Source organism: Notolabrus celidotus, chromosome 8 (assembly GCF_009762535.1).
Source record: "Notolabrus celidotus isolate fNotCel1 chromosome 8, fNotCel1.pri, whole genome shotgun sequence".
NCBI classification, from domain to species: domain Eukaryota; kingdom Metazoa; phylum Chordata; class Actinopteri; order Labriformes; family Labridae; genus Notolabrus; species Notolabrus celidotus.
In genome coordinates this window covers 11005630-11032564 of record NC_048279.1, presented here as the reverse complement: position 1 = coordinate 11032564, position 26935 = coordinate 11005630, and the positions used below count along the sequence as shown (strand labels likewise).

Sequence of the window (26935 nt, the reverse complement as noted above, 5' to 3'; positions counted from 1 at the left end):
ACAATATTGTTTGCATGAAGTTTGTGGGAGAGTGACCCGGCGTGATGGATCGTCCAGCGGAGCAGTGACCATAAATGAGGCTTCGAACTCAGTATCAAAGTTTACACACAAAGTTTATTCATGCAGCATGAGGGAGAAGTTACAGCATACTCAAGAGCATCCGAAGTTCTCTGCCAGATGACAGAGATGCCCAATACTTTATAGTTCTTCGAACATGAGGGAGGAGAAAGGGAGGGGGGAAACATCTGTATGTGTGATCTTAATACAGTTGTTCATATATAAGGGAGGAGAAAGGGAGGGGGGAAAACATGTGTGTGTGTGATTTGCAATCAAGGGTGAGCAAAGGGTCTGTCAGGTGAATATAGTGATTATTTGTGTAATCATAAAGCACTCATTCATCTAACACAAAGCGCTTGGCATTACGTTACCAGAAATTCCCCTCGCTTACGTTCAACAGGGAAAACATATGAATATAACTGTTAAAAGAAGGATACATGAACATAATAAGGAAAATGCATGGTTATAATAGAGGAAATTAATCAAGATTCCACAAGTTCAAACATCAGAAAATGTACAGCAGTGCAGAAACAGCTTGGCCTAAACAAACTTTTTTTTTAAAAATCTGTGATCAAAAAATTGTTCCTGTCATCTTCAGTTTTGGTGGAGTTTTGGTCTTGCTGTAGTTATGTTATAAGATACGAAGGCTTCAGTGATTAACTTTCAAATGAATGGTCCTCAGGCTGAAGCCAAGGTTGCTCCTGAATGGCAGACATTTTGGTGATACCAGGCTGTGGGCGGATGACTCTGAATTAGATAAATGCACAAGGCAGAACGGAAATCATCGGTGCTTCACTTTCATAACTGCTCTCTCCATCCTTGTCTGTCCTTACAGTCCATTATGCTACTCCTGCATAGCCAGCGCCGCTATGTCTTTGAATATGACCAAACGGACCGCCTGGTTGCTGTGACGATGCCCAGCATGGTGAAACACACCCTGCAGTCACTCCTGTCGATCGGTTACTACAGGAACATTTACACCCCTCCTGACAGCCAGTCCTACTTCATGCAGGACTACACCCTGGATGGGCGGCTGATGAGGACTCAGTACTTGGGAACAGGACGCAGTGTCATCTACAGGTATGTCACAGATCACAGAAATATGGCTGATTGTTGGCTTGTTGTTATTTTTGATCCAACACAGTGTAGAAGCGGTGACATTGACAACACCTGTGGTTTGATTTTGATGGAACTTAGAGGCCAAATGTGTCTTGGCTGTATATATTCAGACATATAAACACATAACACTAATTAGCTTGATGAAGGTGCTATAATTAAAGGCTAATCTAAGAAATTTAAAAGCCCTATTATTGCTTAAGTCTAGCGACGTGTTGCTCGCACACCCAGCTGTCCTTACAAATTACACTGATTGGACTAATGGGAGGGCTGATTAAAGGTCACATTTTTTATCATCATAGTATGTCAGACAGCACTGATCTGATTTTGATGAAAGCTGGAGGAATGATGCGGGCAGCGTTCTGGCATTTAACATTTTTTAATACTTATTGGCTCGTTGAGGACACTACAGTATTATAAACGGTCCCATTTTCAAGATCTGAAAGGCCATAACCACCACAGCAGCTGCTCCAGTTTGATGAAATGTTGAAGGATGATGTGACTTTTTATTTAAAGACCTAACAGATCTGTATATTTTTCATGGGCTTTTTATGTATGTTGTTTCAATTGAAGTACAGTACATAAACACCCTTTTAATCTACTTCTCTTTCACAATATTCTGATTTTTCATTTCTACAGTAACTGTGTCTTTTCTTCTGTTTATTCCTTATGTATTCCAGGTACACACCAGCAGCACGGCTTTCTGAGGTGGTTTATGACTCCACCTTGGTGACCTTCACTTATGACGACGCCTCTGGCACTGTCAAGACCATTCATCTCACCCATAACGGCTTCATAAGCTCCATACGATACAGACAGACAGGTACATAGACACAAGCACTTACAGGACACACACACACACACACACACACACACACACACACACACACAAAATGCAGTGAAGGCCTGAAACTTGAGATATTTACTGTGTACAAAGAGTTTTCTTTGAGTCAGGCATACAAAAGGAACTCTCTGAGCATAAAATCGTCTTAAAGCATCCATACTTTAACGAGACTGCACAGTCATGCATCTCAATACAGATTATCTTGGGCTGTATCAAACTCAGTAGTGTCGCTTTCAGTCAGCCATACTGCTGTTTCATCTGAGACTGAGGCAGCCACAGTAGTAAGTGTGACTTGGGCCGAGCATGTTAGAGTGGAAGAGACTGTGGTCTACCACAGATGTAAATACGAGACCAACCCCTTGGGCTCTCTGTCATGCTATTTCTTTCCCACCGTTGCAACCAGACTGCCTGATCAAAGCAGACTGAATAAGCTGTATGCGGTGGGCCATGTGTTGATATACTACATTTGTCTGTGTTCATGTTTGCACTCACACAAGTCTGCATTGGGCAGAAAATCATAAAATCTTACTGCAGGAGATCAATTATAGCTCTAATGAGAGGGCAATCGTTTCACATCTGGTTCGAAGCATTAGAGAGACTTCACACTTCTTAATTTGCAGTATTACTCCGTAATACAATGACCATCAATGGCCCCCTTCAGCTGTGGCAGCAGATATGTTAGGATATCGTCATTGTAAGACAGTTCAACAATTCCCTCAAGTTACGGATTCTTTCCACGGTCGTTGAGAGTGCTCTCATCTCTGTTGCTGGTTCACTTCACGTGGCTTTTGTGATTGGCTCAAAGTGATCAGGTGTCACTAATCTGTGGGGCTCAGCACTGTGTGTGTGAGTGTGTGTGTGTATGTGTGTTTATCGCTTTGCCCTCACTGTGAATAGACTCTCACCTTCCTTTAACTGATCTCATTTCAGCAGAACAAACGGAGACTTGGAGAGAGGAGAGATAGTGGTAATTGTCCCTTGAGAGGAGACAAGGAAGAGTAGGGACAAAAAAAAAAAAAAAAGACAGGGATATAAAGAGGTAGGTGAGGGAGAAAAAGAACAGAAAAGGAGAGGAAAAGATGACAGCTTGGGGAAGTGACAGCTAGAGAAGCGAGACAAACAGACTGCAAGTTCCCCTGGGCTGTAGAAAAACCTTCACATCGCTCTCAGTGTCTCTGCCATTTTCCCATTAGCGCAGGTTTAGAATCAACATTCAAGGAAAAATAAAAATAGAAGATGTAATGCCGATCCAGCTCTCTGTAGTCTCCAAAGCCAGACACTTAGTCATTTTAACTGCAATCAGAGTCATCTCAAATAGCACCATAATGCTGTTTCATTAGCGGGCCTTTTTCCAAATGGAGGACAGGCTGTAGTTGCTAGCACCAGAGGTGATGAATAGTGTTGTTAAAGTTGATGTTCTGACATTAAGGAGCACATTGGCCCATCATGGCTATTGTCTTTAGATTCATTATCTCGCCATAATTAAAGGTCACCACTGGAAATGCCATAGAGGTGTGGAGATAGTTAAGATTGAATGGATTGCACTGCGTGTGTCTGTGTAATGATGTTGAATTAGTCCTTTATTTGAATTGACTAAGCTGACTTGCATGGGTAGCATGGCTACAAACTGTGAGGGCCGTGTAAATGTATCATGGTGTGTATATAGTTCATGCACATGCACATGCAAATGCATGTCCCTCCCTAAACTTAAAAGCTGTGCATTTTCTCACATAAAACCACTCTGCTCCCTTTTCAACAGGTCCGCTGACGAGTCGGCAAATCTTCCGTTTCAGCGAGGAAGGCTTGGTCAATGCCAGGTTTGACTACAGCTACAACACTTCAGAGTGACAAGCATGCAGGCAGTCATCAACGAGACCCCTTTACCAATTGATCTGTACCGTTATGATGTCGTATCAGGAATGGGTTGAGCAGTTCGGCAAATTCAGCGTTATTTTTTATGTACCTCAACCAGTTAGGCAGAACACTAGTGAGTTAAGACTGAGAAATATTTGTACATTCACTCATGGATTAACTATGTTCAGTGTAAAGATGTGGCTGCTACAACAAATAGACTACTTTACAGTACAAGCTTTTGTCAGCCTGTTGGCTGCTCAAAACACTATTGTTTCATTCACTATCACTGCTCTTAGTTATAATAAATCAAACTGTTGATGATGCACCTGAGTTATACATGAAAGATTGATACTCTGCAACTAGCTAGTTAGCATTGAAGCTAAGCTGCTAAGTCTCTCTGAAAATAGCTCAACCAAAAACACTGGTAATGTGGGCAGAAATCCTGGATTAAATTAATACTTCTGTTTACCTTAGTCTACTTCATTAACAAAATTGCGGCTCATTGCTAATAGAGTCATGTATATAGGTAAGGTTAAAATAAATCTGTCTCTCCTCCCTTGCATGGTTAACCTCGTTTCTCCTACTCTTGTTCAGGTGATCACCACTGTTTCTGATGAAACACCAAAGGTATTCAACTCCTACGGCCAGGTGGTAGAGGTCCAGTACGAGATCCTTAAATCCATCGCCTACTGGATGACCATACAGTACGACTCTGCAGGGCGCACAACCACCTGTGACATCAGGGTGGGCGTGGACAATAATGTGACGCGCTACACTTATGAGTATGATGCAGATAGCCAGCTGCAAAGTGCTTCTGTTAATGAGCGACCTCAGTGGCGCTACAGCTATGACCTCAACGGGAACATTAACCTGCTCAGCCATGGGACCAGCGCAAGGTTAGTCTGTTGCCTCCTAGAAATCCATGACAGATAGTGTTTGTTCTTTCTCAAAACAACTGCACTGATGTGTTAGTGTTCCATTTTTGCTTTCCAAATGTTAGATTTGAAACGTCTTAGTCAACTTTGAACTACACTGTATCATCCTCCAACTTCTGGATGGATTGCAGTTTTATTGTTTACAGACATTCATGATCCCCAGATGATTTGTTCTGATGAATAAAGTGATCTCTGACTTGTACGGGTTATCATTGAAGCAAAAGTTTTGCTATGAATGTGGAACACATAGTTATCTCTCCCTCTTAAAGCGCTTAAGTGATGAACATTGATCCTGACACTTTGCGTTGTCATTAGGTGTGTTGAATTAGTCAGTCATTTGGTTCAATTTTCACTGAGACTGGATCTAATCAGTCTCAGATTCACATTGTGTTCAGTGCTAATAAGTAAATGTTGGCTTGCTAAGACTGTCATCATGAGAAACACGATTAGCCTTATGGAGCTGCTTGCATTCTTGCTGAGTTTCATGTTGTTTTGTTTTACTCATGTTGAACAAAGATATTTCATTTTTCTGCTAAATTTACTCTACTCTATCTTGTTTTTACTCTGTTTGGGTCGTATTCCAGGCTGACACCGCTGCGTTATGACCAGAGAACCGCATCACACACCTCGGAGAGCTGCAGTACAGCGTATGATGTGGCTTCCTCCGCCAGCGAGCAAATGATCTGTTCAACAACTACAACTCCAACGGCCTGCTAACCCGTGTCTTCAACCGGGTGACCGAGCACACCGTGTGGTATCGCTATGATGGGCTAGGTCGGCGTGTGGCCACCAAGAGCAGTCAGGGCGAGCAGCTGCAGTTCTTTTACGCTGACCTGTCACACCCCACCAGGGTCAGCCATTTGTACAATCACAGCAGCAATCTGATCACATCACTGTACTACGACCTGCAGGGCCACCTCATCGCCATGGAGCTGAGCAGTGGGAGGAGTACTATGTCGCTTGTGACAGCGTTGGGAGTCCGAGAGCTGTTTTCTCTAGTAAAGGGCGACTGGTCAAAGAAATCCTCTACACTCCTTACGGAGAGGTTTACCAGGACACCAACCCTGACTTCCAGCTTGTCATAGGCTTCCATGGAGGCTTGTATGATCCTCTCACAAGGCTGGTCCATTTAGGCAGACGGGATTATGACACACTAGCCGGCCGATGGACCTCCCCCAATCATGAACTGTGGGGGGAGCTAAGCAAAGAGCCGAAGCCGTTTAACTTGTACGCTTTCAAAAATAACTGTCCGGTTGGCAGGGTGGAGGAGGTGACAAAGTTTACCACAGGTGAGCTTAGCACATGCACACACTCTGATTCACTCCACTACTCAACACTGAATCAGTTACTAACTCACTTCACAAGATGTTACAAGCATAAATTTCACTCAGCAACACCTACACCCACACAAGCATGCGTGGAAAACATATGCGAATGGCACTCACAGCTAACCACAGGTGAGCTGTGTGGCAGAGAGAAAGAGTTACAGACAGAATGTTCTGGCAACAGAAAGGACAGCCAGGCTTCAGATCGGCTTGTTTTTTAACACAGACTGTTATGTTTTGTTCCCTCTGTCTGTCAAGAACATACTGTATCCCCGAGAGGCAAAACAGAAAGTCGAGCGAGGGAGAGAGATAGAATAAGAATTAGGATGTTGGTGGGGGCACATGTCCTTCTAGTTAATGGAACGTTCATTTGGCCCGTCACGTATGCCTGCAGCACGGTTTTTTATTACAGAATGAATTTGTTTGTCAGAGAAACACCACCGGAGCCAACCCTGCCACGTATTACACTCATATATTGTGTGATTTCCTGAACAAGGCGTTGTTACCCTGGTCTTTTGACTCTTTGTTTGCCTCACAGTATACACTGTAAAGTCTAACATACTCCCTCTATGCATTTTTCTCTTCCTCTGTATCCATGTGTGTGTGTGTGTGTGTGTGTTGTGTGTGGTGTGTGTGTGTGTGTGTTGTTGTGTGTGTGTGTGTGTGTGTGTGTGTGTGTGTGTGTGTGTGTGTGTGTGTGTTTGTATGTATGTGTGTTTGTGTGTGTTGTGTGTATGTGTGTTCAGACATTGGTAGCTGGCTGCAGCTATTTGGCTTCCAGCTTCATAATGTTGTCCCAGGCTTCCCAAAGCCTGATGTTGGCAGAATGGAACAAACATACGAACTGATGAAGACCCAAACCAAGACAGAACTGGGACTCCAGCAAGGTGAGCTCCCACCACAACAAACCACAGCCAGCCGCACAACAGTGTTGTAATTGTGTATAACTGTGTTAAATATTTGTTCATTCCCTTTGCATCTACCACATGTATTAAAACATGTCATTTTTGTCTACTTGATGTACCTCTTTCTCTCTCTCATCTCTTCAATTTCATATTATCAATATTTTTAATGACTCATCTAAGCTTGGGGGCGTAAACATTCTGTAAATGTTTCCAGCCGCACAGAAGCTGCTGGAGACTTTTCGTTTTGTAACTTTGATTTAACATTGAGTTCATGGGTTGGTGAACAGCAGGGGAGAATACATTTAGTTATATTTTCTGAGCTTGATTAAAAAAGGTTAAAAAGCATTCAGTTCACTGAAACAGTTAAATTTTTAAAAGAATGTGTAAGATAGTGGCTCTTTGAATGGAGTTTGACATTAAGAATAACAACTGAAAAATGTAATTTAAGCAACAATAATTAAACATTCAAATGATAATGTAAATGATGATTTAAGTGTTATGTAATCTTTTTCATCACTTAACTTTTTTTCCATATTAACTCACACGTGGGTTGAAGGCCATCAGTCCTTCTAAGACTGAGATCAAAACTGCATTAATTATAGTGTGTCTTAGAGTTTCTGTATGAGTTCTTTAAATGATTAGTAAAAATAGAATTCAATCATTAAGACTGAGTTCTACACAAAGTTAAACAGAGTACAGCTGCTAAGATTATGAGTTGCCCAATTAAATGTGTTTTCCCCCGAGTCATAATTAAAATAAACTCATGTTAAAGTATGAAGTGATGATAGTATCAAACTGTCATTTTAGTAACAGTCAAGTTTGTGTGTCATTTCTGCATTTACTGTCAAAGTTAAATGGATACCTGTGTTTTTCCTGTAACCACAACAACCTTCAAAAATGATCAGGACCGTGAAGTTCACTTATTTTTATTAACCTGTATGTTTTTTCTCAGGTGGTCTTAGGGATCCAGTGTGAGCTTCGGAGACAGCTGAGGAGTTTCATCTCTCTCCAGAGGTTACCTCTGGTCTCAGAGCCCGTGGGTTCAACCTGCCACAGACCGACACGTCCTCCCCCCTTCGGCTCCCGACCCTCTCTCCTGGGCCCCAGCATCCGCTTTGCTGTCTCCCATGGCCATGTCAGCGCTGAAGTCATTGGCGTGGCCAGCGAGGACAGCCGCCGCGTGGCAGCCATCTTAAACGGTGCTGTCCATCTGAGCGGGCTGAGCTTCACGGTGCAGGGCTGTGACACCCATCACTTCCTTCAGTCCCGGCCCATTGAGGAAGACCTCGCTCTGGGGTTAGGAGTCGGGGGTCGCATCCTAGAGAGCGGAGTGAACGTGAGCGTGTCTCAGATGAGTGCGCTGGTGAACGGCAGGACTCGACGATTTGCTGATATCACCCTTCAGCAGGGAGCGCTGTGTCTGTGCGTACGCTACGGTGGGAGCGATGAGGAGGAGAGAGCGCGGGTGAAGGAGGAGGCGAGAAAGAGAGCAGTGGAGGGGGCGTGGGGAAAGAGAGGAAGAGGGTGGAATTAGGGGATGCGGGGAGCAGGGCATGGAGTGAGGCAGAGAAGCAGCAGCTGCTGACTGGAGGACTGATTCAGGGTTACGACGGCTACTATTCCCTGCCTACAGAGCAGCAGCCGGAGCTGTCCGACTGCCCCTCCAACATCCACTTTATGACACTGAGCGAGGTGGGGGGCAGGTAACAGAGACACACAAGCAGCCCCCCACCCCACCAAAGACTGCCTGTTTCTACTCTACTCTGATTTGTTCTACTGTTTCTATACTGTATGAAAAAAAGAAGATGACGACAGAAGAAGAACAAGAGGAGAGATTGGGGAAAAAATGATTTCCAAATGCCTTTAATTGTGACAAAATGATGGTATTTTATTATTATCGTCCAGTTTCTCCAATTTCTAACAGTGGCACAAGCAGTGTGGTTTGGCTGTGGCTTTGCTTTTTGTATCCGACCGGCCTGGGACTGACCGACTGACTCTCTGACTGACGGACCGACGGACTGACTGATGGACTGACCGTCTGTCATTTGCTGTTTCAACACTGTTAATCATTTTAGACTCTGTTCTAATTCACTGACCTGTAGAAATGAAGACATTAGGATTGCCAGTGAATGATCCTCTTCATGACTCAAATCAAGAGCTCTGCGGTGGCCATTTGAGTTCCTACATGGTTTACCTCGGATATACTATCGTTTACATATTGTGTAAGAGAGGCCTTGTCGACTCTGACACTCCCCTTTAGAGAAGGAAACCTCTCCTGGTATTCCGCCTCTGGTGTGCTCCAACAGTAGTTTGTATGAGTGTGTATACTGAAATCAAGAATGTACATAGCCAGTGCTTTCACACTGAAAAAAGTGCTCAACTGGAAATTCTGTTGTTCATAAGTAAGTGTCAGTATTGTTAATCAATAGAAAAACAGTTACATTTTTGCAAAGAATTATACATGGCTATAGTGAATATTCTCGCTGAAAAATCTGACTTTATTGGGTTACAATGCTGATTAAAGTTATTATGTGTGAATTACCAAACTGCTCGATGGTATTTCATACACATGTTGCTTGTTATTTCTCTCTCTCTCTCTCTCTCTCTCTCTCTCTCTCTCTCTCTCTCTTCTCTCTCTCTCTCTCTCTCTCTCTCTCTCTCTGCACCTCTTCCTCTCGCGCACGTCCTCACTGTCTCTGCGCCTTCTCTCCACACATTTGTTGTGCACTCTTTGTTCTTGTTTCTGGGAGTTTGTAACTTTCAAATCTGTGCTGTCATTATCACCCATCATTATGGCTCAAACTGAGATATGCATGAGGAACCTGAGTCTGTCAGAAGAGAAAAAAAGAAGAAGAAAGAGAGAGAGAGAGAGAAAAAAAAAAGCACAGAGAAGGGAAAAAGAAATGTGACAGCTGAGGCTCAGCGAGTGGGTGGTGAGTGCAGAAGGGGCAGGACCTGGAGTTGGCTGTGCTGTTCTCTACAGCTTGTCTCCTCTCATTAGGAAATGCCAATCAGACTGCATGTGAACCACTTCCAAGCCGCCTTCCTCCTCCCCCAAAAAAAGAAAGTTTGAAAAGAAAGCAAAGAAGTTTGTTTGTTTTTCTTTTTTTTAATCTAGCTACCACTAATCCACCTCCCCGTCCGTCTGCCTATCCCCAACTTGCCTCCCTCCCGTCGTCACTCCACCATCTGCCCACCATTAATTGTTTGTGTTTCTCTCCTGGGCTGTGGATGACAGAGCCGCACAATGCATATGTTCTGACTGCCAGCAGGTGATATACGTTCCCGACGAGCACTTTGCTGATCGGCCGCGATGCACCTTCTCTTCTAAACCATATGCTCCGCGAGATACTGTCCAACCTCATCTCTGTGCTGAAGAGATGGAGGGTCTGGTTGCTAGGAGACCACTGCACTGAAGAATTGTCTGTGCTGAATGGATGCTTTCTCAATCTCTCTCTCTCTCTCTCTAGTTCTCCTTTTTTTCCCCTTCCCTTTCTTTTTCTCATATTTTGCATGAAGAGCCAGTAATGTCAGTCAGATGAATGACAGACCCCCACCCTCCCCCCCCATCAGCAGTCAGCATTCTCTCCATGGAAATCACTGCTTCAATATGTCAAATTGAATTTTTGTTCCACATTATGTGTCAGAAGGAGGCTCGAGTGTGTATGGCTGTGTATGGGTGACCTCATTTAAAAGAGTTTATTTCAACCAGTGTCATTTATTTTCTTTGCCATACACATAACCAAATTGCATTAAGAAAACAGAGCACAATATTTGCTGTCAACGTACAAATACAGTAATGGATATTAATGTTTCTGCAGCTGAATATTTTACATCAAATCTCTGAAAGTTATGAGGCACTTTCTGTGCTGCATACGCAGAAAAAAAAGAGGTACTGGAAGGAGATCTGAGGCGCTGCAAGAACTTAAATGACTTTGATTTAACAAACAGAAGCTGCTTAATTGGAAAGAAATGACATTTACTCCACACACAGTGTGAAAAATGCAACAACAGGAACCACGCAAGGACGGCATTTGTGTTTATAATTAGGTCAATGGAGAGCTCTGGGTTTGCCCCTAACCGACAGCCTGCCGCACCTCCTTCTTGTTCCTGTTTTTCTGTCCCTGAGCAGCAGCATGCGGCAGGTAAGAGTCAGGGCTGCTGTGTGTCGGTGACAGGCTATTACTGGGCGTCTGAGCCTCTGTGTGTGTTGTGCCCGTCTCTGAGCGGTGACAGGGTAGAGCAGAGGCATGGCAATTCCTTGTCCGGGCTTCTGGAAAGTTGCTATCAAGTTCTTGATTTGCCGGAAATATCGCTTCTGCACACCAGGAGTGGTCTGAAACACAAGAAAGACAGCCAAATAAATTCAGCTTTTCCATCTCTGTCTTCACATCAAACCCCACGGGGACATGAGGGGGACGGGACAGGACTGGCTTGAAATGAGCTCACACAGATTCACCTGATAAAAGACATCAGACACGCTAAAAGAAGAGACAGAAACTCATCGTGTGAAGGCATGGGCTGGGAATCATGTCTGTTATTTTTTTTTATGTAGCCAGTCCACTGATCCACACTGAGCTCATGTTCAAGAAAAAAGAACACAAAGATAAATAAGATGATGCAAAAGAAAGTCAATCTGTAATTGCTGAAAAACTACTCAAGGAGAGTGGAGCGTGGACTTGAGGGGTTTAAAAGCTAGAACAGGAGAATTCTGCTTGCATTTACCTCTAAAAGCATCTACTCCCCTAGGCTTTTTTTAATAAACAACCACAACAAAACGCATTTATTTTAGGATTGATGTGTGAAATCACAAATGCTTTAAGTGTCCCATTATCGCCATCGTGACTGAATCAAACTGAAATAATTCATTTTCAGACAGCACCTGCAGTTTAGATGAAAACACAAGTCAATCAGACTTCAACTTCTGATGAAGAGGTGTAACTTGACTTATCCACATTAAACCTTTTCTGTATGCTTAAGTGAAATTCAAGTTTGCCAATGTACTTTTTGCAAGTTTAGCATTATTTTTTATTTAAATCAATTTTCCTCACAGCTGTCAGTTCAACATTTTATATTTCTAAAGTATTGAGAATTAAATATTTTAAAGTGCTATAATTTTGCCCAGTAAGGGCTTCAGAAAAGCAGTTTCCACCCTGTGCAATCAATCATGCAGGAGGAAGCTGTGGTAAACCTTGCTCCTTGAATGCAGTTTAAAATCATTTAATCAAACACAGAGAGCACTTTCCACAGCAAAGCACTTTGGTTGTTTCTGTCTCTGGCCACAAGTGTTACCTCTGTTCCCTGGAATATTTCATTAAAGTGATTGATTCTGCACATGAATAATGTAAACTGTTATTGAGCTTGTAGTGAAATGCGTGTAATTCAAGGCTTTTCCTCGTATCTGTTCTCTTGATGCTGTCAGTAAAAATGAGCGAGGGTGAAATGTAGTTACAACAACATCTTGCTTAGTTGTCACACGGAGACAGACAAAGCCTTCAGATGTTTCTATACAACCACATCTTGCCAACCCTCAGTGCTCCATTACATATCCCATCATAGATGCTGCCAAATACAATTCTACATTTTCTATCTCTGGAGTGTATGCTGATGCAGCGGTGTCTTACATTTAAGTCAGGTTTCAGGGGGATTCACAGGGTGTTAGTGTGAAAGAAAGAGAAACGCACCCCTTCTGTACTGTAAAAAAAAAATAAAAAATTTGACTCAAATTCAGGCTTTACTGAATTAAGCCTGCACCCAAACAACCTCCAGATTTAATAATCTCCAATAAAAGTGAAATAAATTTTGCTGGATGTGTAAAGTTTGAAGCTGAGAGAGAGTCAGCATAGAATAAGAGCAAGAAATGAGATCAAATATGTCACCTCTGCCGTCCAGGTCCCTGTTTCGTCCTTGTGAAGTCTGTATGTGTAGACATATCCGCTGCTCCTGCACACCCACACACACACAAAGAAATTACTTTGACCCTGGGATCATCTTTCATTTTAATGAAATAAGTATTTGCCTCAGCCGTTGCCATTATTGCTCCTGTGGGACTCACATTTCACTAAATAATAGGCCATCCCATTTTTGGGTTTCAGTTAACACTCAGTTTGTTTATGCCTCCGTGCTTTTATTTTCTTAAATGTGAGGAGATCAATAACCTCTGTAAGAAAATATGGTTATGTGTTGATGTGATTTAAGTGATCTCAGTAATGGCCTTAAGAGGCAGAACCAAGAGATAATGCTCAATCTGTTTTTCTACTCACAGCACACACAAGCAGTAGACACCCAGCACAGAGTCACTGTTACGGACCAGGTAGCACCCGTTCCGCCCGTCCTGGGCCAGCCGCCGCTCCCCTTCTTCTTTACCAATGGGTCCGTGGTAAATATTCAGTTTTTCCATCACAGCTTCTCTCCAGATCCGCTTCTTGGTACCCCCGAGTGCTAGCTCCTCTTTTTCTTTTTCTAACTCTTCACCTTGACTTCAACTTTTTACTCCAGGCAAGCCTTTTAGTCTGCACTGTGTATGCTCTACACTGGGAACATGGGTGAGGTAGCCGTCCTGCCTCTTTTGATATCCACCTCTTGCTGTTTCAAATGTTTGTCAGTCTGTGTAAGAAAGAGGAGAATCAGAACACTGCCTTGCCAGAGCTCAGACTCCCAAATAGCAGCTCTCTTAACACTAACCTTTATGGCTTTTTGCTCAGTCCTCCTCTCTTGAAGACACACACATGTGAAAAAGCACATACACACACACTCACAAAATGTGGGTTTGCGTATCTCTCAGGAAATGATTGCAATTTTTTTGACAGGAAATAACCTCAAAGAATCTAACTGAATATTTCCACAACAACACAAAGCACAAGAGAGAGAATTAAAAAAGCAATATCACTGTTTTCACACAGGAAAACGTATATAGAGCTTATGCAGTCTTATGCTGTTTCCACCTGAGTTATCTGGAGGCCTCCCTTTGTTTTCTGATCAACACACGTTTGCTTACACTGTCTGCACAAACCACAGTTTCCACAAACCATGATGTACAGTTTATTGTGCAAAATATCTGCAGTAGAAGAAGCATGTAGATCCTTTTATCGACAGCAAATTAGTACTTAAATGTTTAAAACTTCTTTACAAGCACCTAGTGCCCCATACAAATCCTACTGAAGTAAAACTGCAGAAGATTTATCAGCAGAACTTGGGTTTAAAAATGATGCGTCATTCTGCAGAGAAGGGTTCACTCTGACTGATATCTTATCATGGCATCATTAAATAGATCAGTCCCATGTGGTCATCATTTTACTTTTGTAGCTGTTTGAGGTCTAGCTAATATTACCTTCTCTACTTAAACCCACTTCTTAAAACTGGTGCATATATAGAACTTAAATCTTATCTTTGCTTTTGCTTCTAAAATATAAAATTATTTCATATCTCTGGTCGGCCATCAGTTATTTAAATGAAACATTGAAGAAGTTAAAACCTGTCACACACACCGTACTGAGGATATCTTTTAAATAACCGGTCATAAACCAAAAAGGTTTGCAGCAACTGGTTAATTCTTAACAATACATTGTATTTAATATCTTTTGGACACATTTAATGTATAATCCAATAATATAACAAGGTACCATGTGAAAGCTGTCAAAAATACAAGTGATTTAATGCACAATACTCCTGTGAAATGTGGGGCGTAAAGTGCTGCAAATTATACACAAGTACAGCACTTTAGTAAATCACTTCAACAGCTGGCATAATTTTCTGAGATATCAGCAATATGCCTTATTTCTGTTCTTGGACTTGAAATAAGACACACAAGACAAATATGCATAGAAGCCCACATGGACTGTAATATTTTTTAATCATTAAATCAAAATGTTAAAATCTAATGTTATATTAAAAGGAGAAAATGTCCTGCAGGCAAAAAGTTTTGCTCTGTAGAAGTGCTCTCCTTATTCCGCATCCTGCTTCCACACTTTGCAGCACATGTTCTCAGTCACATGTCACTGGTCTGTCTTCTGTTGAACGTGTGTCAAGGACTGTCACACCTGCTCTGTAGACAGTGAGGAATCAGCTAATGAAGCAGTGTGTTTGTGTGTGTGTGTGTGTGTGTGTGTGTGTGTGTGTGTGTGTGTGTGTGTGTGTGTGTGTGTGTGTGTGTGTGTTGTGTGTGTGTTTGTGTGTGTGTGTGCATGTGCGTGCGTGCGTATGTGTGTGTGCGTGATCATACTGTGGCGCTGCAACAAAAAACCATCCTGCAATCTGTCCTGTCAGTCATATAATTCTGTTGTGTCAAATTAGGATGTGGTGATTAAAATAATAAAATTCTGCAGCAGTGACATGCCATTCACATTTTATCAAGCTGATAGCACAGCTTCTGTTGTTTAATGCACATCAGCTATGATGACATGAATGTTGTTTTTTCACAGCACATCACAGCTCCATGAAGTCCCTCAGACAGCCTCGTGCTGCTGCTGCAAAAGACCCTTCAGAAAAGCACACTATGCGGTTGTACCACTCAGTGTATCTTTTGTGCTGGTAGCTTTCTTTAATGCAGCATTTGTGGAGGATTGTGTTTTTATACATTCAGAACTGTAGCCTACATGAGTCATCCGTCTGTGTCAGAGAAATGTTTCCCTCGGCTCACAAAGATCATGAGCGCTGGGACTTTGGGGCTCTGTCTGGAAAAGCAGCCAGTGGCATCTTACTCACTGCTTCAACAGCACTTTAGCACCATCCAGTGGAAAATGTATGAAAGATTAACGAGGATCGATCTGCAGTAGCTGAAAGTACAGACTGGATGCCTGTTTGTGGGGTTTCTTTCCTTTTGGTTGCTGTGTTAATCTGTCAACACATTAAGACTCAAAATGCTAAATAGAAAAAAGCAGAAACACAAAAAATTATTTATGCATGAACAACTTCTCTCAATCTTCTTATGTAAAATAACTCCAAGGCCCTCACCAGTGTAAAACAAAATGACAACATAGCCTACTTCATCTTCTCTCAGCTCACAGAGAGACAGGTCAATGCAGAATGCATGAATCTATACTGGACACAAATAGCAGCCAGAGATACATCATTGATTAGCCAGCAGCTCCCTCAACCAGCACAACCAGCTGGACTGGAATGCATCATAAGGACATTAGTATGAGATTAAGATATCTTGCATTGATATGTACGGAATCCATGACAGGCATTCTGGGAGGGGGAAAGAGTGGGGCAACTGAATGTCCATCTGCCAGACCGACAGTAAAACCAGAACTCTCGTTCCCAGGTGGTGGGAGCTCACAGACACAGCTGTTGGAGGGGAAGATTTGGGAAAGGGAAAGGAATTGTAAAAGGAATCGGTAACATAGAACTGGTCTGCGTATAAAAAAACACATAAAACCTCCCATTTTTGAAACAGAACAGTAGAAGTGATTGAGAAATGAAGAAATAAAATTATAAGACAAGCAACTTTATTATGTATTACAAGAAACACAGTAATATTTGTTTTGCTTAACTGTCTTGTGATACCATACAGATGTTACAAGATAAATGATTGCACACATTATGTTTTGGTCCCAGAATGAAGAGTAAATGTTGTTTAAACTGGTTAATATTATACATATGTATCTCAATCATCTTTTGGCCTGCCAAAATGCAGGTCAGATCAAAGCACAAGCAGAATATGACTGGCCTTTTATTTACAGTATAAATTATGAAACCATTGTTGCAGAGCTTGAAAGCTAAACATTCAGTAAAAGCTGACTGGTAAGTTAGCCACATCTAAAGAAAGTTGAAGCTCAATTTATTTTCATTTTCCTACCTGTGCCCTGTTTTTGAAAAATCTGCATGGATCATTCAAAATCCTTGCAATCATGATTATCGTCCCCAGGGAATGGGACTGTAGCTAAATCCAACAGCAGTGATGAAGATGCAGAAAAAACAGAGGTGCTAAGCTAGCCCTGCTAAGGTCTTACCAAACTAGCTTTACAGAGTAGCTGAGATCTCGGCCCTGGAGTCCCTGAGACTTTAAAGGCTTTTCTTTTCTGAAACTTACTTTGAGTGATTTGTATTACGTTGAAACAGATTACGGACAAAACAAATGAGCAAACCCTGAAGGAGATATGTAGCTCAGTGGTTTCTAAAATGCTATACCACCTTCATAAGCTAGTTGCTAACTGTCTGTTGTTTGGAGCGAAGTGGGTAATGAAGGGGGATTTTGGAGCTTTCTTTGTTAAGACAACAGCTGCTTTATGCAAGAGTAAAGGTATTAAATTCATTATTTACTTGTTTGTTACACATTTTGGCTAACCAGCCTTAAGACTGAGCGTTTTCACAGATCCTTGTCTTTGGTTACATAACACAGCATTGAGCTCCATAGACATTTGACAGTGTCATTTATAGTAACAGTTCTGTCTCACACGTCCAAACTAATTGGAGTTCAGCAGTCACTTGATGTTGGCATCACTTCTTAGGGTGTGAAGCCAGAGAATGAAAAGGGAAAATCTCCCCTTTTAGCCTTACTAAGCAGGACCAGAGGGCTCCACAATGGCCAGATCTTTCAGATCACTGAGTTTTCGAGAGAAAGAGCTCAGCCTGGTGCTAAAGGAGCCCTCTTCTGGCTCTGATCCTCCCACGGGTCTTCAAACAAGCACAAAGGCCCTTGCAGAGCCCTCCCAGGCGTCCCCGGAAGTGGTTTCCAATAAAACAGTACAGTACAGGGTTGATAGCCGAGTTGGAGAAGCCCAAGGAAAGGGTGAGAGGGGTCAGGGTTTGGATTGTCCAGTCTACCCAGCAGCTATCCAACCAGCCCTCATTCTTCAGTACATCCAAGAAGGTCACACAGTGAAACGGGAACCAGCTGAGGAAGAAGGCCAGGACCACAGCAGCTACTGTCCATAACACACGCTCTAGCCCCCTGCCCTCCAGAGGTCTGCTTCCGCTGGAGCTGGGGCTCATGCAGGGGGTTGGAGGTCTCTGGCTTACTGTAGCTCTCCTGGGATTTAATAGAGGGCATATTGGGGGAATGAGACTGGTTCCGCATTCTTACCAGCCCTGTATCAGCCAACAAATGTCTACCAATGGCGCTGTAGCAGCAAGAGATGACAAGCAGCGGCAGTAGGAAGGCCAGGACAATCTTCAAACATACCATGGTCATATGCAAGGCATAAGTATGATAATTAGTTACACAGGCAAGCGCTCCAGTCTCCTTAAGTTTATAAAGTTCCTTCAGATACAAGGAGGGGGCTGAGCAAGCAAATGCCAGCAGCCACACAAGTATGCATGTTAGCCGGGCACGTTTGGGGTCTCGTGCACTCTGCGATCGGAGCGGATGCACAATGGCCAGGTAGCGATCCACGCTCATACTTGTGATAAAAAAGATAGATGCATGCAGATTGAAATGGAGGAGGAATCCGCAGACTTTGCAGGCTACCAAACCAAAGGGCCAGTTATAGCCTTGGGAGTAGGAGACAGCCCACAGGGGAGTGACAGCAGGAACAGCAGGTCAGACACACAAGATTCAACATGAATGTGTTTGCTACAGTTCTTCTTGAAGCGCTGCCGTGGCCCAGCACACACACTGCCAGGGCGTTGGCTATAGTTCCCAGCACGCAGATAACACTATAAATGATGGGAATGATTGTGGTCATGGGCACATGGGGCCAGTCTTTGCAGGGAGGAGTAGAATTAGCTACAGAGGTGTTCCCATAGGTGTTTGTTGTTGAATACGTTGAAGAGGTGGAGTTGAAAAGAGAGAGGTCATTTGGGATTGCCATTATGAAAATGGATGTTCCGTTGCGTCATGCAATTTGACTTCCCTCCTTTGAGTTATCCAAGGTCAGCTGAAAATAATAGAAGAACAGAAGTTCAGTTGCCTTTTACGGACACAAAAGAAATTCCTACAGAACAATCTTCATATGGCGTCAGCCTTTATTAACTGTACTACTTGATAACTAATCACAGGAAAAATGCATGACACCATTCTTGAAGTGTGGCAGTAATGAAATGCATATGAAAGGGTGTCAGAATCTGTCTGCTTAATGGATTCCTCAGAACAATCTATTTTGTATTAATGGCTGAAATACATTTCTGAAACATTCTTCTTTAGATAAAATAAGTGTCAGCTTAATTTGAGATTTATTTGTTCAAGCAGGAATCTTAAAAGTCAATGACACTGCTCTTGATTGCATTATTGTCCAGTGCACTCTGGGACAAAAAAATTTGTAACAGACAACAGACAGAAGTTAAAGCAGACAATCTGTAGGTTTGAGGAAAAATATCCATTGCAATCATTCTTAGCTGGAACTGATTCATTGTTAAATCAAAACAGATTTTATAAATTATTTCTATCTATTTAAAGATTTCATTTTACCTCCAGAGGTTGAGCCTTCCGTCCAAGAAGTCAAGCCGTTTTTTATTGCGTGTTTTGGCTAAAGTCCATGTCTTGACAGTTGCTCCTCGACCCCTCTAAGAGACTACACAGCTGAGTACCCGGACCATAACATGCCTCTGCGTCTGTGTGTTTGTGAGTGTGGAGAAGACAGACCGGAGACTCTGAGAAACCAGATGAGGCTGGGGGTCTTATAACCCCCAAGAGCCTCTTGATGATTGCACAACAGGGAAGTAACTTGCACGTCACACCTTCATCAGAACCAAGGGGTTGGACTGTACCTGGACAAGAGCCAGAGAGAGGGGGGGGGGGGGTTGAAATTGCTCTCTCTGTTTTTCATTTTATTTCTCCTCTCTTCTCACACACTCTCAACAAGAGAAGGCCAAAACATTGAAAATCAAGTCAATATGTGACAGAGAAATAGTTGTGTTTCCAGTGGCTCCAGAAACACAGCCTCATGTCATACCGGACTACATGAACATGATGTTCCTGTGTTTCAGGTGTCATATTTAAAGTCATAGCTGTCCCCATCAGGGTCTCTGACCTGAGCAACTGAAGCTGAGTGTTAATTAGCAGGACCTAATACTTTGTGTCATGTTCGTTCTGCCTGCGGTCAGATAAGCCATGGGAAATATTTACTCTGTCTCAGCGGAAGTCAAGCCTGCCACTGGGGCAGAGGGAGCGTAGGGGAGGCACAGTGTGGAAGATGGATGAGGAGGAGGATGAGCAGATACTGCAGGGAGTGAACGAGGAGATGAGGAGGAGAGATGGAGAGAAGGAGGAGTGAGAAATGGAGAGAAAGCGGAGATTCCCTCCAGTGATTTTTCATTAAAGCCTCTGGTGAAAGTTAATGAGGGATGTGTACAAAGCTCTGAGACTGATTACATCACAGCTCCTTTGATCAACGGTGTGAGCATGCTCCCCCTGTGTGTGCGTGTGCGTTTATGCTTCAATACTTATGCAACTGGCTGTATTTAATCATCCTGGCATGCATGCATTGATGCAATGAGCTCGCTTGTGTTTACATGTGTGTTCAGATGTATGTTTGTGCTCTGTGCTCCATTGAGTATCTATCAGTTTGTGACTTTTCTAATAGCGTGGGAAAACTGATGGCGAGGATGACGGATGACGGCAAGACGGCAGCAGCTTCTGAAGGCCGTGTGTGAAGAGCTTTGTCGTTGTTGTTGATATGACAGACTGGGTATGTGCTGTATGTCTCAAAACTTTAAAAATGGCAGTTATGCTTTCCAAGACGGAAATTTCATAATGGAGTGTTCTTGCACTGGCATGCTGGGTATGCACAGTTGTTCTCACACAAACCCACTGATGCCAAGGACTTTGAGTCATCACATGGCAACTCCAAGCTGAAATTGATGGTGTCATGTCAGCCAATGCAAATAGAAGTGGAGAGGGGAAAAACAAACTCCTGTCCCTGCCTCACCACAGATCCTTGTGATCCAGGTTGAAAGTAACTACGTAAATGTACTCAAATAAAGAGTTTTACTACCAATGTAGTTTAATTTGATCTATCTATCTATCTATCTATCTACTATCTATCTATCTATCTATCTATCTATCTATCTATATATCTATCTATCTATCTATCTATCTATCTATCTATCTATCTATCTATCTATCTATCTTCCATAAACTAGCTGCACAAATTTACAGTTTGACTCAAACATCAAACATCATCAGGGCTTTTGATCTGACTACCCTGGCTTCCTGTTTACACTTTCGCACTCAAACTGAGAACAAAATCAGATCAGCCATCTCAACTTGCTACATTACCCTGATTATTCAAGCTTACATGTGCAATATTATGAACAGTAATGTTACACTGTTAAGGGACCGTGTTGTTTTTAGACAAAATTCTCAAGAAAATAACTCCCTCTCCTGGAATCACCATTTGCCAACACAGTTAACCCTACTGTTATGTTGGTTTCTCAGGCACACCAATAATGTTACTGCGCCATTTTGACCCGGAGCATATTTAAAGATCAAAAGTGTCAGAACCCACAAAAAGCCCAGTAAACATTTTTAAATCTCATTATTAACTCCATTACTACCCATTTAAATTAATATTTAGTGCAATAGTGTTCTTTAATCCTCACAGATCACGCTTCAAAGAGGATAACTCACTAGTTTTTTTATGAAATCCATGTTACAACTTTTTTTAATGTAGATTTGAAAGCCCCAAATATAATACAATAATTGTACATGACTTAGATATTTGTTTATTTCATTTCACATTTGAATTTAATTTTTTAATGTAGTGATGTTGATAAATGTGCTCAAGACACCTCTTCTGTCAGATGCTGCCTAGATTTTTATGCTGCATTTAGCTGGTTTGAAAGGCATATTTACCTAAGATGGAAGGAGCCTCTGAATACCACTAGCCTTTCATCCACTGTGACATTAGAAATGCGAAATAAAACTTTTCACATTTTTTAAAGACTATTGAACTTTAAATGGGTCAATTTGACCCGCAACATAACAGAGGGTTAATGAAACCACATGGAATGGTGAATGAATTCTTTTACGTAGGTTTTTATACTCTTGTAGTTTTAGGGATATTTTGCTTGTCATGCTAGCTAAAATGTCTCTCCTTTGATTCCATCCTCTCGTGCGCCATCAAAAGACAAAGTTAACATTCAAGGCAGAACTTAATGCCAATATTGACATTAGTATTTAGCTAAATTTTGTATTCTAACTTTATGCACAAAACAATATTTATACCCATACTCAACATGATAGCATCACGTTCATGATGTCATGATGATAGACATGATCTAAAGCAAACACTACGTTTGCTCATTTTTCCAGCAACGCTTCAGGTGTGAAAATGTTGACATTTTCCTTTATATCCAGGGGCATCTCATATTGATCAACATTACTGTAAATGTGCTATTGTCAGCCAAAAAGCTGATTCTCATCAGTTTGCCTTTGGCCAGATTTGGAGTTAGTCAATAGTTTGCAAACATTACAGACATTCAAAATGAAGATACCTGTTACATAAGCATTCAATATACCCTACTTTCACCTCTTTTTATCTCAGTTAGCCATTCTTTGACCTTTGTCAACTCACTGTATCCTATCGTCAGACAATCAATTCAACTGGCTTGTTAATGCTGATACAATATCAACTTTTAATGGCATTCTTGGCATTTAAAAACATTCTTGTTTTAACTCTGCTTCAAATTCAAAATAAGCCCTCTCTCTGGGTGTTAGAAGCAAATGGAGAGGCTGAGTGATGAACAGTTTGAGAATGTGTGGGAGTGTGTGTCCCTGTGTGTTTGTTTGATGATCCAAACACAGGGATTTAGTTACAGGCAGTGTCTGTACAGGCAGCAGATAAGAGGAGCGATAGAGCAGAGAGCATCAAACCTCAACTTCCATCACAACCCTTTCTGGACATCCATCTTCCAGCCAATTATTTTTTCACAGTTTTCATTTTTTTCTGAATTAAAAGCATGACATGTCGTTTTTTCCCCCTGCTAATATAGTTTGTCAAAAAGTTTATTTTCCTTTCCTCAGGGCTCATTATCAAGATGTGTAATTATTTTATGTCTGGATGTTTCTGCAGCTTGAAGATCTACCCCAATGATGCCAGCAGTCTGCAAAACAACAAATATATCAGAGCTAATACGTGTGCATTATGTGAGGAGTGTGTCCACTGGACAGAATGAACTGAACTTTTCTTTAAACTTACATGAGAAAAACATGTGAAATGGTGTGGATTAACTCATGCGCACAAACTGTTTACATGCAGTGACACACAAATTAGGCAAAGGAAGATGTGCTCAAGTATAGACATACTGTGCCCTCAGTCTCCCTAAACTGCTTACATAATTGTAATGTTTATAATTGTAACTGATAAATGTGCTATGTGTTTATTTGGTGGTGGGGTCTTTCCTGGCTGCCTGGACCCTGGGAAGATAACCACCACAAACCACCGCAGTTCCAAAGTCCTCTGTGGAAAATCAGGCTCCTGGGGGTGAAAGGTGAGAGGTCAGGGCTGTGAGCCCCACTTCCCCACTGCTGGTCAGGAAAACTCTGAGAGAGGGAGCTCTGGATGACATGACAGAGTCCAGTCCCGTATAAGTTCTGAGAATATAATCATAGCTGCTTGTGTGGGATGCCGCGAAAAAGGGCCCCATATGTGTAGGGGACCCTCGAGAGAGGGGACATGAGGCTATACTTAGCGTCACATCTTATGAAACCTCTAACACGGGCCCTCTGCTTATAGCAACAATATGTCCATGTGAGAAGAAAGGATTGCACAGACTTCCAGCATTCCCACTCTCTGAACTCTGTTCTATTTTCAACTGAGTCAATATGTTCCATGTGGTTTCATTAACTGTGTTGGCAAATGGTGATTCCAGGAGAGGGAGTTATTCATTGAGAATTTTGTCTACAAAACAACACAGTCCCTAAACCCTTTAACTTATACCACTGGTACAAACTGCAGCTCTGATGCCACAGGAATCCTTACTCCCATATGTTTTTCTCTGTGTCTAACAAGAAGGATGGGAAAGTATTGATGTCTAATTGATCCGCCACTCCTGTCTTAAACACATGTGAGTATGCACGCACACATACACACACACACACACACACAGAGTCCCATGGGTGCTGACTGGTCAGCCTCATGCAAAGTTTATGAGGTCCGGGCAGCTCGGGTTCCTCTGAGGAGCAGTAAAGAAGCTATAAAGATGTTAACAGATAGCCTGGTCCCTCTGTACACACTGAAATAAACAAAAACATGTGGCACTAAAAATGCTTTTAAGAATACATGACACTCCCAGGGTGAACACACTGTTCTATGATACATATTGTTCATTTGTACTGTTCTTTTGTTACAGGAAACCACCCATTCTGTCACTTGGGATCAGATTTACCATCATTTTCACTATTTCTACTTAACTGACCAACAGAGAAGTCATCGTGAAAATTTCCATGCGTCAGTTTCTGACTTGGTCCAACAACAAAATGAGAAAGTAGTGTTGTAAGAATGTGGCAACACCAAGAGTCTACAGACATTCTAGCAGCTGTGACTGTAAGTAAAATAAGTCAAAGTGGTGCTGAGTTAAATGGTAACAAAAGCAGGCAGGCTCAAAGTGGTAAAGACATAGTGGGGTTGTGTGAGGTTCTTGTCAATATTAAGTGCATTACACAGCCAGCTCGGTCCCTTTGTTGAGAAACCAGCAGGAGAACTGGAGCAGAATAGACTAACAACTGTTGAACATGGGATAAACTTTACCATGTCATTAGGTCATTTTAAGAAACTCTGACGAAATCTAATGTATGCTTGAGTATTTGCTAGAACAGGGGTTCTCAAAGTGGGGGTCAGGACCCTCAGGGGGGTCGTGAGACACTAAAGGGGGGTCGTGAGAAGTCTTCCAGAATAATAAAAAAAAAATTGTAAGGATTCTAAAATTGCATAATTTATCCATCTCTGTAAATATATCAACAAAAGCGTCAGTAGCAACAGGTTAATTCATAACAGCACAGGAAACACAGCCACATGTGCATGTATAGGCTAATTTTCTGCAGACCAGTTAATTAAGTATGAAGCAACATTTAATTACCTCGAGGGACAGTGGGGGTCGTGAGTCTTTGGTAACCTATATTTTGGGGGTCGCGGCCTGAAAAGTTTGGGAACCCATGCGCTAGAAAAGCGTTGGTTAGAAAAATGTCAGCACTTCACTTTGCCATCAGAAAGTACTTTTTTTTTGCATTAGTCTTCGACACAACACATACATATTCCTCCATGTTGGATCCATGAAGATGAGTCAACTTGACTTTTGCAGACTGATATATTGTGAATATATATATATATTTTTTTTCTTTTCTTTTCTTTTCTGTTTCTCCTCTTGTCTGCATAATATTCTGGTTTGTGTCATGTTTGTCACAAACTGTCAAATATTAATGCAATTTATTCTTGCAGCAAAAGAAAAGAAAGAAAACATTTTTCTTCTGTGCTTGTGACTGTGTGCATGCGACCATCACCATCCCTCTTAGAACTCTGGCCTATCTTTTATTGACAGCTAATATCATGTTCTGTAAAGAGGGCGTGCACACCTAGGTGGACCAAACAAAAAATAATAATAATAATAATAATAATAAAAAGAAAGTAAAAGAAAGATTACATAAGGATATACAAAGGGACCGGGAAAGAGAAGGAGAAGAGACCTAAGACACTTAGATGGAGAGGGACCATCTCACCATGACGCCAAAAAAACTCCGTGTGGTGATACTAATGATTAAGCAACCCTTAGTGTCCACAATCATTAGTGAAGCTTGGGTCGCAGAGGGTTGCCGCCGTGCTGTGTTCTATTTGTGTAACAAGACCACCACTGGTGCAGATGAAACCACTTGGGTCAGATCAGCCGAGCGGTTCAGCCCGGCACCCGGGCCGCGAGAGCAATCAGGCCGAAGGACCCAACGCGCTGCGGGAGACCCAGGCCAGGGGACAAGCCAAGGACCCAGACCGGAAGCAAACAGGTACCGCCGGGTCACCCAGGGCGACCCCCAGGTCACCAGCAGGTATTATAAAAGATCCCGCAGCCCCCCCAAGGAACACCTCCACAACACCGCCCCCACAGCCCCCCAAGACAGAGCCAAGGGAGCCACCAGGGCCGAAGGGGCCCAGCACCGGGAGCAGACAGCCAGGCAGCCGGGCAGGACCAGGACCAGAGCCCGCCAACCGGCGAGCCCGCCCCCCGCCCACGCCCCGCGACTGATGGACCAGGCCGAGGGGGCATGGAGGACACCCCAATGGCTGCCGTAGTAACACCCCCCAGCTGCGCGCCACCCCACCCCGCCAAGAGGACCGCGAGGGAACCCTCGGGAAACCCGGCCCCATGGGCGGCCGCGGACCAGGCCCGCGCAGGGGGACGGAGCGTGACAGGGACACCAGCCACCCACCCAGCCCCGATGGACCCCCAACGAGTAGGGCCGAGCCAAACACTAAGTTACACTATATTGTGAATATTGATCTATTTGCATCTTGGTCTGACAACATATCCAGCTGACACAGTTCAGGCGGTAGAGTTTGTTATTTCAGCTCGGTCTCAAATAAAGGGATGAACATTTTCTAAATAGAGCTTACAATTACACCAACATTAGTTTTGGTGTAATAAGAGCTCCTTGAAATTCAATTATGTAGTAAAATTGACCCTGTCTGAAGCTGAAGCAAGGATCCCCTGTGAGAAGTACACATACTTACTATTGACAAGTGTCTCAGACAACCCTGCCTCAAAATAATTAAAAAATGACCTTCCAATGAATCCAAGAACCAAGCAAAGGTCTGTTTTTTTATCCAGGGTTAGTATTGGTATTATAATAAAGCACAGCTGAGACTGATGATAAAGTCTGTAGTTTGCAGTTCTTGAATCATAAACCATAAAAGGGAAGACAGTGGATTAATCTTGTATGAATGCCTGTACCAAAGTTCAGGGCAATCCATACAGTTAAACTAAAGACAATTCCCTCTAAACCTCATGCCAGCATCACGATGAGCCTTGATG

General features: G+C 42.6%; 3 protein-coding genes across 3 annotated transcripts in view; 1 reads left to right on the top strand and 2 right to left on the bottom strand.

Annotated features, from left to right (window-relative positions):
• Window positions 1–10744, top strand: part of tenm1 (teneurin transmembrane protein 1) — a 178588-nt gene extending 167844 nt beyond the window's left edge. Inside the window, 13 exon segments of the mRNA XM_034690429.1 lie at window positions 893–1137; window positions 1854–1996; window positions 3777–3851; window positions 3854–3939; window positions 3941–3988; window positions 4466–4767; window positions 5391–5416; window positions 5419–5748; window positions 5751–6095; window positions 6878–6995; window positions 6997–7018; window positions 7989–8541; window positions 8544–10744. Coding sequence (XP_034546320.1) covers window positions 893–1137; window positions 1854–1996; window positions 3777–3851; window positions 3854–3939; window positions 3941–3988; window positions 4466–4767; window positions 5391–5416; window positions 5419–5748; window positions 5751–6095; window positions 6878–6995; window positions 6997–7018; window positions 7989–8541; window positions 8544–8743 — 2493 coding nt within the window. The 3' untranslated portion in view covers window positions 8744–10744.
• LOC117817676 (SH2 domain-containing protein 1A-like) lies at window positions 10717–13714 on the bottom strand. The gene is given in 4 exon segments (XM_034690428.1): window positions 10717–11240; window positions 11243–11372; window positions 12916–12979; window positions 13300–13714. Coding segments are annotated over 4 exon segments (459 nt in total). The 5' UTR covers window positions 13437–13714; the 3' UTR covers window positions 10717–11112.
• A 2754-nt stretch (window positions 13715–16468) lies between these two features.
• Window positions 16469–19549, bottom strand: LOC117817499 (type-2 angiotensin II receptor-like). The gene is given in 6 exon segments (XM_034690235.1): window positions 16469–17647; window positions 17649–17990; window positions 17992–18499; window positions 18502–18531; window positions 18534–18855; window positions 19386–19549. Coding segments are annotated over 5 exon segments (1248 nt in total). The 5' UTR covers window positions 18790–18855; window positions 19386–19549; the 3' UTR covers window positions 16469–17535.
• Between the last annotated feature and the right edge of the window lie 7386 nt (window positions 19550–26935).